The sequence below is a fragment of the Equus quagga genome, chromosome 4, assembly GCF_021613505.1.
Source record: "Equus quagga isolate Etosha38 chromosome 4, UCLA_HA_Equagga_1.0, whole genome shotgun sequence".
NCBI lineage: Eukaryota > Metazoa > Chordata > Mammalia > Perissodactyla > Equidae > Equus > Equus quagga.
Window position 1 is genome coordinate 106,592,473 of NC_060270.1, and position 14,440 is coordinate 106,606,912.

The window sequence follows — 14,440 nt, forward strand, 5'->3', positions numbered from 1 at the left end:
GAAATAACTACATTCCTCCTATTATTTCTTTTTATTTTGGTTAGCCTTTGTTTAAAACTATTATATTACCAAAGCATCCATCTTACCATTTATTTTTCTAGGCAGTAACTAGGTAATATATATAAAAAAGATGAATCAAAAAGCAATCAAACAATATGAAATTATTAATATTAGGTATCAAAAATTAGAGGTCTCATACAGACAGCCTGAGAGAACATATGAAGTATAATGTATAGCTACATCTTGGGAAAAAGTTTTTTTTTGCAAACCACCTATATAGAAAACAAATATTTTTTTTTGGTAATGTTTTATATATTGACCTGTTAAAAAAGAGTTTACTGAGCTTTAGATAACATTGCAAAATCGAACTTTTGAGTAGATATGATTAGTTTGGGTTCAATTGTGCAGTCAGATTTTGCTTTTCATAGTTACTTTGATATAATTGTAATTTTGATATCTATGAATGATACTGTATTAACTTATCTTTTCTGAAAAGCTTGATGATGCACTCTTGGTTAAATATTTAGAGCGCTTGTTGGTACTATAAAAATGTGCACGTTGCCCTGTAATTGCAGACATTAGATGGAAAACAAATCTCTAAAAACTATGACTGATTATAGGATGTTCTTTCCCTGACCACAAAGATAAGGTTTTCTAAAATCTAGGGGAATTTTTAAGAAAATGAAGAACATAAATCATTCTGAGAAAAATATAATTGGGAGACTGAGGTCATGGATTAATTTAAGAAAGCCTTTTAAAATAATATAAAACATCATATAAAATAATTATTATATGCGATATATTATTAAATTGCATGATAAAAATATAGTATTTTATTATTATATAATAAAAATAATAAAATGGAGTATGCTAAATAAGAATGAATTGATAATAATGGGTGTGGTACCATTCATTTCTATATGAGATGCCTTGATATCACAAGCTGTTTTAGGATTCTCTTTCCTGACTATTTCAATAAGATGCCTAAAAAATATTTTTCCTTTGTCAAAAATAATGCATAAACTGAAGCATTCTTATGTATTTTCCATCATCCAAGTATTCCCCAGTTCTCTGATTTACTACTTGAAATTATTAATACCTATTTCTCTGCTCCACTGCCACTCTAGAGATGAAGCGTAAATTAGATGTTTGAAACGGGGACAAGAGTTGTGACTCATTTTGGTTTTACCTATCACTGTGACTGAGATAAACATTTTGAAATTTCCTGTCTTTCCTTATCCCTAACACAGAGTTATTTAGCTTCAGCACTCTCATTTTTACATAACTTTCAGCTAACATGTCAAGCAACTTGATATACCCTTTTATTTTCTAAATTTACATTGCATCTTTTTTCCTAAATGTTTTTTTATTTCCTAATTTTTTTTCATCTTTTATTTTCTAAATTTATATTGCAAAAAACCCAGTATTTTATCTTTTTAATCTGTGCCTCTGCCTTTTTCCATTCCCACCCCCCCCACCTCCTAGTTTTTTATTTTGTTCTTATTTCCAACAGGAATGCTATTCAAATTATATATAAATCACATCTTCTCTGATTGCAGAAAACACATACAAGAGTAAATAATGAATATTACAATGATACCGAAAAGAATTTACATTTGTTGAAGAATTTCTCTTTTAATTTTCCACACAGATATATTTCAACTGACTGCATTAATAGTTCTAAAAACATAAACCTATAGTCTGAAAGTACAGAAAGCTAACCAAATTTTAAATATGATGATACACAAGACTAGTGAAGGTTTTTCAGAACACTAATTTGTAAGAATTTTCAAGTTTACTTAAAGTACCTACATCAACAATTAAGAAATCCAGCCAACACCAAGCATTGGTGAAATATGTTTTATAACCATATGCCACCCATTTTAGAAGCATTTCCAGAATGAAGACGTAAGTGAATATCTTGTCAGCATACTCCAGGATAATCTTAATGTTCTTTTTCTTTTCAATATATATATCTTCAAAAGCCTGTGAAAATAATTTTCAAATTTCAATTCATGTACAACTTAAAGCTTATGATTCATGACGAAGCAGGAAATACAAGTCAGACAGAGAAACCACTAAAATATAGTACTGTTATGGGTCAGCTGACTTTATTCTGGTTTACAGCTAGTGTGTAATGCTTATTTCTAGCCTTCTCTAGTGACCTCAGCAGTGACCGGTGGTCACCAGAGATCAAGAGAAAGAGGGTGCAAAAGAATGAAATTATTTACAATCCTCTAAAAGAACCATAATCTCTGACACCTGCAGGAATTTCCACTCATGTGACTCTCCTTTTATCCCCCTTCAAATTTAGATGAGTCCTAATAATTTAAGACATGATTCCAGGGGCAGCTTCTGAGTCTTGCTCACCCTGCACTCTCCTTCCACCGAGCAGTAGGATTTGGAGCCTCTCCTTCAGCTCTCATATGCTTGTGCATTCCCAGTGCTTACCTGTCAAGACCACGGCAGGATGCAAGGGATGGTTTGCTAAACGAATGAGTGTCATAGCTTAATAGGGCTAGAGAATACAGAGGATGATTTCTTCCTTTGAATCTTGTACCAATATTTTATCATTCATTAAGAGCTTCAGCTCTACAAATCATTGTTATTCACTCCACAAATGTGGCACCTTTTAATACTCTCCAAGAACTTTTAGTAAGTGACAGACGATAATACTGTGGTCATAGATACAAGCTCCTTGGGACATAATTGAAATGGACTTTAAAAATTGAGCTCATGGGGCCAACCTGGTGGCACAGCAGTTAAGTTTGCACATTCCGCTTCAGTAGACTGAAGTTCACTGGTTCAGATCCCCGGTGCGGACCTACACACCACTTGCCAGGCCATGTTGTGACAGGAATCCCATGTATAAAGTAGAGGAAGATGGGCACGGATGTTAGCTCAGGGCCAATCTTCCTTAGCCAAAAAAAACCCAAAAACAAAAGGAGGATTGGTAGTGGATGTTAGCTCAGGGCTAATCTTCCTCAAAATAAATAAATAAAATTTTTTTAAAAACTAAAAAAAAAACCCTGAAAAACAAATTGAGCTCACTGAAGACATTGAAAATGATTGCTGACATAAAGAGGTCTAAAATATTAGAATTTTCTCTTTCAAGCTTGAACAATATTCACCATGTTGGAGAACATCCTAAGTGGGTACCATTATACTACTTGTCCATAGTCATGGGCCTGTGCCATTCTTATTCTTCTTATTTCAAGTTCCTCTATCAGAACTTTACAAATGATCCTTAGCACTTTTTGCAAACTGTTGGTATCAATATTGAAGAACATAGAGAAGTTGGGGCAAAGAGAATGGACAGATCTATTAAGATGCTAAAAGAAGGTTCCAGAAGCCGGCAAAAGTTCTGAAAGTCAATGGAACTGAACTGTGCAGGAACTGAAGTCCTGCCTTCATGACTTTGTTGTTTCCCCTTTCCACGTTCTGGAGCAATTAGTCAAGCTGCCTCAACAGAAACTCTGGCAATGCCTCAGTCCTTGCACTGCAAAGACAAGGAAGGGACTTTATCACAAAGAAGGGTGCCGTTCCCAGAACTGAGCTGCAGAGAAGGACCAACCACAAGTCTTGATGCTGAGAACCAAACATTCTGCCTGAGTACACCTTGCCCTGACTAGTCCCAGAGCCTGAAACAGGATTCATCTGCAGGGCTCCCACCTTTGAGGACTAATGTTGTAAATGTGGGAGCAAGGCGGCATTATGTGAGTTCAACTTGATTTGGGGCATAGGCTTTACTGTTACTCATTTCAGTTACCACTCCTTTGTTTCTACCTGGAGTGCACTCCCCTTTCTGAGGAGCCACAATACAGTGAAAAGATATGTTGGCTTTGACTTTAGACTTCAGCCATTGCAGCTCTGTCATTTACCAGTTTTGGGACATTAGGCAACTTTTCAAATTCTTTACCCAGCTTCCTCATTGGTAAAACAAGCAAAATAGCATAATCTCACAGGATTGTTTGAAAATTAAAGGAGAAAAATCTATATAAACATCTTGAAACACAATAAATATGTACTAAATTAGAGCTATTACATTATTTATTTTATTATTAATTAAAGTATTATTAACTAATTACAGTACTTTTAAAATCTACCTCAATTAGCAAACTCCCTGAGTAAAAACACCAGTTTCTTGAAATACCTTTTCCTTTTCTTCCTCATATGATTCATCTGAATTTCAGTTTTGAGAGTGCCCCTCCCCCAACAGGTCATCTTTCTTTTTAGACATTTTCAACAAGAGATTACTCTAAACTTTTCTTTAATTTTTTGTGATCTTTTTTCTGAAAGTCTCAGTCACATATGTGACCCAGCATGACTCATCAACTTCCTTAGTAATAATATTAGGAATACAAGATAATGTAGACACGGTCAAGAGTCCTACTTGCATTCCACCAGATAAGTAGAGTAGACTTTTTGTTATTGCAGCTTCTGTTTTTGCGAGAGGAGATTTGTTAGGGGAGGCAATCCACTGTGGGCCCTCGGCACCCCTGCCTGTTGTTGTCTAAGCATGCCAAGAATGCAATGCCCTGACTGCTCATTTCTCAGGGCTGTTTTTGCACAAGCAACCTTGAGGGCTGAGGTCCTCTTCTAGGACAAAGAGCAAGGTTGCTTGCTGCTTGCTATAAAAGGACGGGTTCCCTAAGCTCAGTGTTCCTCAGCTGTGAGGTTAACTTGCTATGTGTGAAACGTTTATTTAAGTCCCTACTACGGCCCCATCTGACGTGAGGACCAGGGGAACCAATGTAAATATGTTGAAGTTCGCGCTGCTTTCTATACCATGAGTAATAAAGTCCTTTGTCTCTGACTTGGAAGTCTCATATCTTCTACCCACATCCATGAAACAGTTAATTTATTGTAAGTAGAGTAAAATTAAATTCCAGTTCCATGAAGACTGTCTATGAGACAATATATAAAGTTCTTGAGTATTCTGTTTTTAGTATAATGGAATTTCCAGTGGTATCTCTACTTGGAATTGACCCATCTTTTTTGAGTGTCAGCAGGAAATTAAAACAAGTAAGAAAAGCCTCAGGGAGCTTGTAATTCTCCCAGATCTCTTTCAAAGAAGGTTTGGAATATGTACTTGTCCCATTTCACCCTAAACTATAGTCTATTTTCCCTTATAATAATATGCAAGATTCTTCATAAGCTCACATTGCCTATCTTTGTCACAGTATCTCTGGCCACCACCCTCCTCTCTGTATTTGCTCTTCCTTCCATGACACTTTCTACAGTTTGGCAACTTTTAATTTCCTGAATATCTAATACTGTTTTGTACTTCATTCCCCTCAGCCCACCTTCCTGCCTGGAAAATTCCTATTTATCTTTCTAGATCTTGCAAAACATCAGCAACCTTTCTGAAATCCCAAGCAGACAACTGTTCTCGCTCCAGAGCTTAATCATGTATATATTTCACTTACAAACACCTCCCAGTTCTGTAATCCCCGGTGCCTCTCTCTTCCACAATGCCCTCTGAGGTCCTTGAGAAAAGTACCTGGATCTTCTCCATCTTTGCATTCAGGGCAGCAAGGATAATCCCTGGCATATAATAGTGCTCCATAAATATTTACTGAGCTAAACTAAAATTTTGTCCTTGGTACTAACCATAGGGATGAATTCTTAGGTGAAACAATTTACCATGATATTTTTATCTTCCAACTCATTTATTAAAAATACCATCAATTTAATGCATTGGGTGTCAGATCACTTACCAAAGCACCACTGCTGAGCAGGATCATGAGAACAATGAAGCTCTCAAACCAACTGTGTTCAACAATCCTATAGCAGGTTTTCCTGATGTTCCACCAGATTTTTCCTTTCTCTGATTCTATGTTAACTTGGCAGCATGGGAACCTCCGTACACAACCTGGCAAAAAACATGCATGTAAAATCTTCATACTCAGGATAAATAAAATATTTAAAATACATTATTTAATACAAAGTGATCCCTATGACAGTTCCTCAACCAAACAATTTCTAACACTTACCCCTGAAGCTGCAAATAGATTCAACTTGGATGCCATCTCCTCTCCTCTTCTCTCTCCATGGTGTCTTCTTAATACTTGTCAGTAATTTCTAACTTAGAATGTATTCTTATTTTCTGTACTTCTCTGATTTCTCATCAATTTCCTCTACAGTGTTTAAATCACTTAGTATTTTTTATTGTTGAAATCCTAATACAATCCTAATCCTGACACACAATAAGCACTAAATAATTACTTGATGAATGAATGAACTAAAATCTCATGACAAAAATGCACTTCAGGGCCCTCTTTGTTGAAAGAGAAACCTTCCTTAATGTGGATCTAGCCTACAATCTGATGCTGCTTCAACTCCTCTATAAAAAACCCTTTGAGAAACACCATTCTAAGTAATATTAAGAAAATTAGTTGAAGGTCCCATAATCAAGTTCAAAAGAAACAGATCCTGATTAGAAGATGCAGATGAAACTGTTTCAAGTATCTAAATTAAAAAGAAATCTGACTTTGGAATCCTAGATGTAAAACCTACTGCTATAACAAATTGAGGAACATCTTATTTAATTTCTTTTTAGGTATATTCATTCATGTTTCCATCAAACATTTATTATCTTCTTTGTACTCAGCTGTGTACATAGTTTCCTCTTCTTGGGGATCTATTTTTGGTTTTGGTTAGGCAGTTAGATATAGAGATAAATGACTATAACTGGATAAGGCAACTAAAATGACAGATATGCAGGGGTTATTTTGGTAGATGGAAGAAGGCCACCTAACATGGCTTGTTTGCTGAGAAGGTGAGGTCCAAGGAGACCTTCTGGAAGAGGTCCATGGATACTTTCTGGAAGACAATTCTGAATTGAATCAAAGTACTAGACAACAAGAGTTTAGGTGGAATTCCAGGCCAAGAGGTAGCAAAATGTATTGTCCATAGGAATTACAAGCAGTTCAGAACTGTGATGAAAGTAAAGTGTACACAAGAGGTATGGCTGAGAGATAAGGTTAGAGAAATTGGTCAGATTATGGAAAGCATTTTCTTCACCTTAAAGAGCTTGCTCTATGACCTCTAGACATAGAGGACTAAGTGAAGGGTTGTAAGCAGAGAATGATACAGGCAGATTGCAAGTTAAATAGACGTCTCCAACACTTGTGTGGAGGCTAAGATGGAAGAAGAGAAAAAGGAGGGGTGTGGGGAAAGAAAGACCCAGAGCCAGAAAACCATTTAGGGTTCTGGTTCGGTATCCCTAACAAGGATAGCTTAGGGCAACTCTAGTTAGGAACCAGAGCAATAACAGACTCAAGATATATATGGCAGGGAAAATCAGCAGGATTTGTGACCGACTGGATATGGGATGTAAGAGAAGAGAGGAGTCCAGGACAATTGGGTGGGTGTCAGCAATGACATGAAGACCACAGGAGCAGGAGTTATTCGGAAGGGAACAAGTTTGAGATGCCAGTGAAACTTCTAAATACAGATATCCTGTAGGTATTTCCAGGTGTAAATCTTAAGCTCTGGGGATAAGTCTGGGCTAGAAAAGAATATGTAGAAATCTTTAGCATAGATGTGTCCTCTGAGATCAGGACAGTTATTAAAGTCACACGACAAAAGTATTTAGGGTGAGGAGAGCAAAGAGTCAAGTCTGGAACATTCTAGAACAGCAATATTAAGGGACAGAATCCAGTAGTATGCTGCAGCCAGCTCATACTGGCTCTTAACTACCAGTTAAATTGCCAGGAAATTTTGCTAGCCTGTTTTTAAATGCAGCCGTGATCAAAAATTAAATTGTACAAACTTAAAACCACAATTTACTTTTAAAAAAGTTAAAAATAATAAAAACTCTCTAATCACTTTACTATTATATATGCTCTTGTGTATATTTATATGTTCTGAATGGTGGAAAAATGTAATTGGGCTGCTGCGCATCTCTTCCCAACTCCACAGTCAGCGATGTCACGTCAGTAGTTTGACATCTGCCATGGTGGGAATCTTTACATTACAAAAGTCATCAAGTGCTATAAATCAGGGCTTGTTGATTTTCCAGAGTAGACTTAAGAAAGTGATGGAGGAAATGTTAATAAAACAGTAAAAGTTTGTAGCCATTACACTGTGAATGGCACAAAAAGTTGAGGAAATAATCTTTCATTATTCAGATTCTATTATCTGATTCAGCAAAGATTTGCTCACATCACTGAGGAATGAATGAAATTCTGACATGTAGTTTCTTTGTTTCCTTTCACCTTACTGATCAACAGATATGAAAACACCAACCAACCTTCACGTTAAAACTATATTTGTTCATCAATTGCAATCATTAGGTATCTATAAAACAAAAATTTTGGCAAAATTCAACAAAAGCATTCTGTGAGAATCAGTTAGCTATATGGAATGTACGATAAAGAATGTGGTTTATAGTATTATTTGTAAATTGGGCACCATATATCCTTTATATCATTAAAAGTTATAATAAGCTGATATATGTATGTATGTATACTTTCTTTTTCTTTGAGAACTGGTTATTAAACATTTACCTGCACACCAGTGGGACAGGTGGAAGAAGAGAAAACCTTGAAGGAGAAGGAGACAGAGTCGGAGTGGGAGAGATGTACAAAGGCTGCGGTAAAAGAGAAGTCAGAGAGTAAAAGGTTTCCTGAAAGACTGGTGAACAGAGCTGTAACCAAGAGAGGCTAGAAAGGTAATGGCTGAAAATTTTAAAAATTAAATTAAAAAATTTAAAGTTGATTAAAATATAAACAGAATTACTATGAAGAAAAGGAAGAATTTAAAAAGAGGAACTACAGTTAATTCCTCTGTTAAAAATTTTTAGATGAAAAATGTCATTTGGAGGGAAGGTAGGAGGTTGGAAAGCCCTTTTTAGATATTTGTTTCAGAAGTTTGTAAGTTAGGCACTTTAAAAAATCATTTCCTGGGGCCGGCCCCATGGCCAGGTGGTTAAGTTCGAATGCTCCATTTCGGTAGCCCGGAGTTCGGAGGTTCAGATCCTGGGTGCAGGACCTACACACTGCTCATCAAGCCATGCTGTGGTGGCATCCCACATAGAAGAACTAGAATGACTTACAACTAGGATTTGCAACTATGTACTGGTGCTTTGGGGAGAAAAAATAAAAGAGGAAGATTGGCAACAGATTTAGTTCATGGCCAATCTTCCTTACCAAAAAAAGCATACCTTAAAAAAAAAAAAGACTGAAAAAAGAATAATTTCCTTTTCTAGAAAACAATATATTTCATAAAAAATATTGAGTATACCAAGTAATCACTTCAGATAATCATAAAATGTATGTCCTGAAACAACAAAACTAGAATTCTCTTGATGAACTACACTTTTTAGACAATGTCTTATTCAGGCTACTTTCATGATTCTGAAGAGAAATTAGTTCATTGATCCAGTTAATAGGAGGATCTTAGCACTTTAATTTCCAGCTCTACAGAAAGATTGCAAGCTCTGTATTTTTCCCCCAAGTCTCTGATGGTTTTGCTTTCCTGTATATTTTATGGTTACTATCCTTTCTCTCTGGAAGCTTCTAAGTTCTCAGCAGGCTAAAGCTGTGTCTGTTAGGATTTTCCTTCTGTTCACAATACTTCCCATAGTCCTCACTATAGTCCTACGTAGCTGTGGATAGTTGATTTAAATAAAACCGATGTAATGCCCCCAAAAAAGAGTTCTAAAATCTTCTAAGCCTTTAGACACTATCTGAAAGGTTGCATCTCTGTGATTTCTAGAATTTACATAACGATTGGACGAAAACGGAAAAAAATCATGATGAATGGAAAATGTACACATGGCTTCACTTATTTAACGTTAATTATAATTAACATGATCTCAGATCGGACAGAATTTATCTTCATTGTATTTAAAATAATTACCTTACATCTCAAATGTATTTAGTAAAGAGAGAACATTTCACAAAATGATATGGAAAAATAATAAAAGTGTAGGGCCAAAAGTTGACTCCTAGATAATCTCTTTCAGGACAAAAGAAAACCTCAGAGACAGTGGAAACATTTAAGATGAATTTTTTTTTTTATATTAGCTTCATGCTTGAGACTTTAGAATTTATCTCAAATTTAAAAACAAAGACCTCGTGCAGAACAGAATCTATCTGCCTTGAGTATAATGGCCAGAGGGGAGAGCTATCCCTTTGGTTAAGAAGATTTTATTATGTGGGATTTATTTCTGTCAGTCTTACAGTTGAAGAGATATATTATTCTTACGATTGGGGCAAGAAAAGGCACTATACATTCTAATTAGAAAAGTGAGTAAACTTTTTATTTGCAACGACGGTTCAGAAATATTGCCCTCAGGATTCAGCACACCTCAGAGAGTTTCTCTTATTTTGAGGCAGGAGTGCTGGACAGCCTATCTGGCTTTTAAGCCAGAGCATATCCCAAGAGGTTTCCAACCTAGCCAGTTAGCAACGTTATCATACCTTCTTTTTAAAAAGGACTATTAATCAAATGTAAACATAACGAGGAGCTCTCAAACACTTTAATGGGTCCCAATGGGTAAAGGCTATTTCTTTTGGGTGGTTTCATTAATTTGCTCTCGTGATGCATTACATAAAGTCTTTACTGGGTTTCGTCATGTTAAATGAATGCTCTCAAATAAAAAAGACAAGACAGACTACCCATTAAGAAAAATATAACAGCATGATCAGTATAATTAATGTAAAAATTGATTAGGAAAATAAGTCTTTTATTTACTTCTTAAAAATTTCTAAATCCTCTAAAACAAATGTTTTGTTTACATTTTCCTTCCCCAAAGAGACAAAAATAAAAGGCAGAAAGGAGTTGGTTATTGTGTTATTAAAGTTAGAATTAGTTATTAGTTATTTTGTAGGAAATTGATGAACTCAGAACATTTTTGGAAGAAGTTGAGTTGTCTCCTCCTCCCAAATTAACAGAAAATATATTATTCGAAGAGAAAGAGGATGTCTTTATCACACCCTAACCTGATCTTGTCATTTATTAATTGTATAATCCAAAAGAAGTACAGTATAAAACCAAGCAGAGTCATGGCATGTTCGTAACCATACAGGTTGCCAAGACACGTAGATTTAAGGATAGAGAAGAATGCCAGATCTATGGAAGGAGCCTGAAATCTTGAATTATAAAGCTTATGGAACAGAACTAAGACAAGACATGGAGTAAGAGAGAGAGGAAGACTTGAAGAAGAGGAACAAGATGCAAATGAGTCAAGTGACAGTTTTGAAGTTGAAAAGGATCAATGAATGTGAGAAAATGAACAACAAAATCATTTTGGCATTCATCTTCACTGAAAACATAACTACTCTCATTTAACTCTCACACTTCCTTTGAGTTTTCTGCTGCCTTTCAGGGAACAAAAATCCCTGGAGGCCAAATGCTGCTGTAGAGTGGCATTGGTTCTGCTCAGCCCCTGTAGACCAATCACGGACTGGTGAGCGTCATTTCCAATGTACGTGAACAAGTTCCTGATTTCCCACCCTGATAAGGCCACTCATTTTGAAGTCGTCATGTGGAAACATATATTTCCAGTTTCTGAGGCCCCAAACGTGGAATCATCTTTGACTTTTCTCTTTCTTTCACACCCGACATCCAATCCATCTGCAAATCCTTTCAGCTTTAACTTCTGAATATACTCAGAATGTCATACTCCTGCCATCCCCAATGCTACTACGGTAGTCTAAGCTCCCCTCATCTCTCACCCGGATTACTGCAGGAACATCCAAGAAGTTTCCCAGCTTCGGCCCTTGCTATCCACCCTTGCTATGAAGATGGCATGTTGTGAGAATTTAAATGAGATGCTTATACCATCCGTCGAAGCTCTTCTGGTCTGGCCTCTACTATGTCTCTGACCGCAGCTTTACCATCTTCCCATCTCTGAACTTGTTCTATTTATACTGGCTCCTTGATTTTCCTCAAATGTTGTGCATATCTCCACCTCTGGGCATGTGCCATCACTACTCTGCCTAAAATACTCTTCCTTCGTACATTTGCATGGCCCACTTCAATTTTCTTCAGGTCTCTGATCAAATGTTACCTTTTTAGAAAGGCCTTGTCTGACCACTTTATTTATATGATAGTAGGTTCCTACCCCTCAACCTTAGTATTCCCCTTTTCATTTTAGTTCTCCACAGCACGCATCACTTATCTGACCTATGAAATACTTATATATTTATTTGGGTAAGGGACATTGTTTTTTCACTGCTTTATCTCTCTCCAGTGCTCAGGCCTGGGCCTGGCATACAGAATACAGAAGGTGTTTAATAATTATTTGTTGATTGGATGAAACAATGATTAAGTGGTAAATGGTTGAAAAGCTCAGCAAAATTGGTTGCCCTCTTTAATTTATCTGGGGGAGCATCTTAGCCCAGACGTCCAGCGAGTCTGAAGTCTCCAGTGGAGCAGGGCTGCTCAAAGTGATGTGACTCAGAGATGTGTGTTCCGTTCAGAGATTTTGTCTTTTAAAAAATCATTTATTTAACTTTTTATTGAGGTAGAACATACATAGAGTATGGTACACAAAATTTAAATATGTAGATTGATAGTCTCATGTAACTCACACGTGGGTCAGGATATAACATTTCTAGCACCCAGAAAGCACCCGTATGCTCTTTCCTGGTCTGTACCTCCTAAAGGTAACTACTAGGCTGACTTCTATCTTTGTAGATTAATTTTTCCTATTCTTCTCTTTTTTCTCTAGCTTTATTGAAGTATGATTGACAATTAAAAATTGAACATATTGAAGCCATACTACTTCATGATTTAAGTATATATTGTAAAATAATCAACACAATCAAGCTAATTAACATAAGCCATCACCCCACATAGTTATGTTTCTTCTTTTTTTTGGTGGTAGAACATTTAGGATGTATCCTTTTAGCAAATTTCAAGTATACAATACAGTATCGTTAACTATAGTCACATTATTGTTCCTTAGATCTCCAGAACTTATTCATCTTGCACAACTGAAACTTTCACTCTCAGTAGATTTTCAACGGTCAATATCAAAGTTCATTTGAAAATGTGTTTCCATAATATCTCATATATTAAATGCAAATTATAAGTAATGAATAATCTCAAAGTAATCCTCTAAGTATTCTCACTGATATTTTGTAGGATTAAAATAACATTTGTAAAGTTTGATCACAGTAAGATAGCACGTACAGCCTGAAATAGCTTAGCATTAATACTTTCTGTAAAGGATTTAAGTTTTTCTAAAGACTTTTTCTGATTTGAAGCCATAATTTGTTTGATAAGTTCAACTTCTTTCTAGTTATCCTGGATTTTAAGTCAAGGTCATTCATAAAGTGAGTGAAAGAAATCTTGGTAGTATCTGTACAAATTTAAGTTTACATAGTGCTAATCAATTTAATTTCATCACGACGATGAAATACATGATAAAATTCTAAATATCTTTTAAACATAAACACTTCGAAAGCAAACTCCATGTGTCTTGCTAATGGTACTTAGTTCAGCAAACACAAAATTTCTATTAATTTGGTGTCATACTTGTTTGCTTCTCACATAAAATGAGATTTGGCTTGTATTGGAAGAAAATTCTTGCATCCATTGCAGTTTGCACATATCTTTATTTGCCAGTCATTTTGTTTACTGCACGACTGTTATAGGATTCTAGTCCAGAAAATCTTGGAGAACGAAAGCAAGTCAATGATTTCTACAAAAAATACTGACGCTGAGGGTAAGTCCATGAGTAGATCATGAGTCCTTAGCATCGAGGCTATCATAGCTTCTACAGAGATGGTTAACAAAATACTTTAAAAACAATAAGGAAAGCAGAGGAGATGAAAGATAGGCACTGCGCTAATTAATTTATAAGTGTTATTTAATCTCAACCTCCCTATGATATGGGTGTTTTTGTTATATCCATTTCACAGCAGAGGCCTTTGGGATATAAGATTTGAAAATGTGCTCAAGATCTCACAGAGAGTTCGCAGTAGGCCAATGAGAACTCCCGCTAATCAGGCTCCAAAGTTTGTGCTCTAAATTTCTGTCTTATACTGTCAGCTGCTCTAGGTTTGTTTTTTTCCTTAGATGACACAATATTTGCTTAGAAAACACTACTTTCCTAGGTCAAGTTCAAAGTTACTACTTTGAATAAAACCCCTGAAAAATTCCAGGAGTAGTAAGAATCAGTGAGGCAGAGAGTGAAAAGGAATGAAGAGAAGTACTGTTAGAAAAGAATAGACTGAGGCCAAATGTAAAAGGCTTCACATGCCAAAGCAAGCACTTCCGCTTTTATCCTACCAAAGGTTCTCAAATTTTAGTGTGCATCAGAATCACCTGGAAGACTTGGGCCCTATCCCCACAGTTTCCGATCAACTTGTGGTTTCTGTGATCAACTTGTGGCTAGAAAGGAAGAGGTGAGGGCTGACTTAAAGTCTTTACCTTGAGAGGCGGGATAGATCATGATGTCACTAAGTGAGGTAAAGACCAG

The 14,440-nt window shown here is 36.0% G+C and overlaps 1 protein-coding gene across 1 annotated transcript in view; it reads right to left on the reverse strand.

Moving 5' to 3' along the window:
• SCN9A (sodium voltage-gated channel alpha subunit 9) overlaps positions 1-14,440 on the reverse strand; it is a 166,788-nt gene that overhangs the window by 19,109 nt on the left and 133,239 nt on the right. Inside the window, exons 19-20 of the mRNA XM_046658915.1 lie at positions 5,721-5,875; positions 1,813-1,986 (exon numbers count right to left, since the gene is read on the reverse strand). Of these exons, the coding sequence (XP_046514871.1) occupies positions 1,813-1,986; positions 5,721-5,875 (329 nt within the window). The remainder of the gene's footprint in view (positions 1-1,812; positions 1,987-5,720; positions 5,876-14,440) is intronic.